The following is a 1,872-nucleotide window of genomic DNA, read 5'->3' on the forward strand; positions in this document are numbered from 1 at the left end:
GAACAATCCCTGCCCACTGGCCTGGAGCAAACTGTGCCTCTCCCAAAAATTTTATGTAGCCTGGCTCATTCCCATTTACCCATACTCGCTCCCCAATCTGGAAGCTCTCCCCAGCATCTACTCCACTGGCACTTGTAGCGGATTTGTCGGCCACAGCAGCTTTAACTTCCGCTGTGCTGGGGTTGGGCTTGGGAGCTTCTGTCCCAGTTGACCTATTTACCTTGCTGGGCCCTTTGATTCTACTGAAACTGGCTGTGCTCATGTTTCCGCCAGTGATCTCTTAACCTCAAAAGGCTTATTTCCATTGGTGGGTACAGACTGACCCCAGACCACCACAGCAGGTTGCAGAAAGTGACGAAAGTTTCTTTCTCCTCACCAAAATTAGACAAAAAAATTATCCTGAAATCTTTCTGTACAGCCTTTGTCTTCTAAGTAAAAACACACACAGCTACTAGCTAGCAAAGTGGGGAACCACAATGACTTAGATCAGACTTCTGTAACTGTTGCTGTCTGTATCAGACTGTGTTTGTCGATAGAAGATGTTGTTCGTTTGTCTGAAGATTGTCTCTGACATAGATTGAACTTCACTGTAAAACAAGACACTGTGTGTAGTGGTTTCCAGTTGAAATGACTCCGTTTGGGTTTTAACCCTGAGTTAACATCAGAGTTCTTGAGTCTCACACCATCATTGGTTGCATTTGATCCTTTGATCCTTTGATGCGGTGATGTCACATTGAAGATAAACATTCCTAGAGTCTCGCATCTTGATTGGTTGCTCTTGGTCCTTTGATGCGGTGATGTCACATTGAAGATAAACATTCCTAGAGTCTCGCATCATGATTGGTTGCTCTTGGTCCTTTGATCCGGTGATGTCACATTGAGCATAAACATTCCAACATTTGGTAGTTGTTTGTGCTTAAATTTTCTGTAGAATTCAAAAGGGGGCGGGGCTACTCCATGCATGCCTCGTTCCACAATTTCATTCATAATTTTTCTTGCTCTGCACTATATACACTCAACATGTTGGGGAGAGCTGGTACAGTTGAAACATGTTTCAATTAAACGTAATTTAAAAAGCGGTTGTTTCACACTGAAAGCTGATATTTTGTCACTAGCAACCCACATCTGTCAAATACAGTTGCATTTTCAGCTTTGAACACAACCGTTCAGTAATTATTACAGCAAAAGTGGGATATATGTAATTAATCTGTCCCTCTGGGACGGGACAAATGAAACAGCTTTTTTTACATGGATTAGACCAGTACACATCCAAATAATCAGAATCAGTTTAAATCGTCCGGGCACTATCGCTCAACATACTTTTGGGTGAATTAACAGCATAGTACACTATTGTGAGTACACTTGAAGCCTCACTTAGAATTTTTTCAGGCAGCTGTTTTCTAAAATACAGAGACAGATGGACAGACAAAAAAAAGACAACAGCAAAAAAAGTTTTTTGCTAACAAGTTTGCCTTATCAATATACTTTTTTGTGTTGATTTAGTCATGTTGGTGACAGTAACTTTGTTTTCTTTAAGAGAGATTTTGAAATTGGGGTTTAAAGTCCAGTTACTTTTTTCCTTCAATGCGGCTCAACACACGCAAACAGGGAGCAAAGAGCAGACTGAAGTAGGAATCTGACAAAATTCACCTTCATGACTCCCTCAATATCTTTAAAAAATTATAAATCCTCCAGATGACTTTGGCTTTTTTTGAGTGAATGTAAGACTTTTTGAAACTAAAACATGCCTGCCCTAGCAACTAAAACAATACAAAAAATACCAAATGATGTTCACCTCATATAAGAAAGAGAACTACAACATTCTCAAAATGGGTTTTTGGTAACTTTTTGTGAGTTTTGGACAAATATTAG

General features: G+C 39.9%; 1 protein-coding gene across 1 annotated transcript in view; it reads right to left on the reverse strand.

Moving 5' to 3' along the window:
- The window catches only part of LOC116673474 (CAP-Gly domain-containing linker protein 1-like), a 6,676-nt gene extending 6,414 nt beyond the window's left edge, over nt 1-262 (reverse strand). Inside the window, 1 exon segment of the mRNA XM_032505830.1 lies at nt 1-262. This exon segment is cut by the window's left edge and continues 822 nt beyond it. Coding sequence (XP_032361721.1) covers nt 1-262 — 262 coding nt within the window.
- Nucleotides 263-1,872: the final 1,610 nt, after the last annotated feature.

The sequence above is a fragment of the Etheostoma spectabile genome, chromosome 23 (assembly GCF_008692095.1).
Source record: "Etheostoma spectabile isolate EspeVRDwgs_2016 chromosome 23, UIUC_Espe_1.0, whole genome shotgun sequence".
NCBI lineage: Eukaryota > Metazoa > Chordata > Actinopteri > Perciformes > Percidae > Etheostoma > Etheostoma spectabile.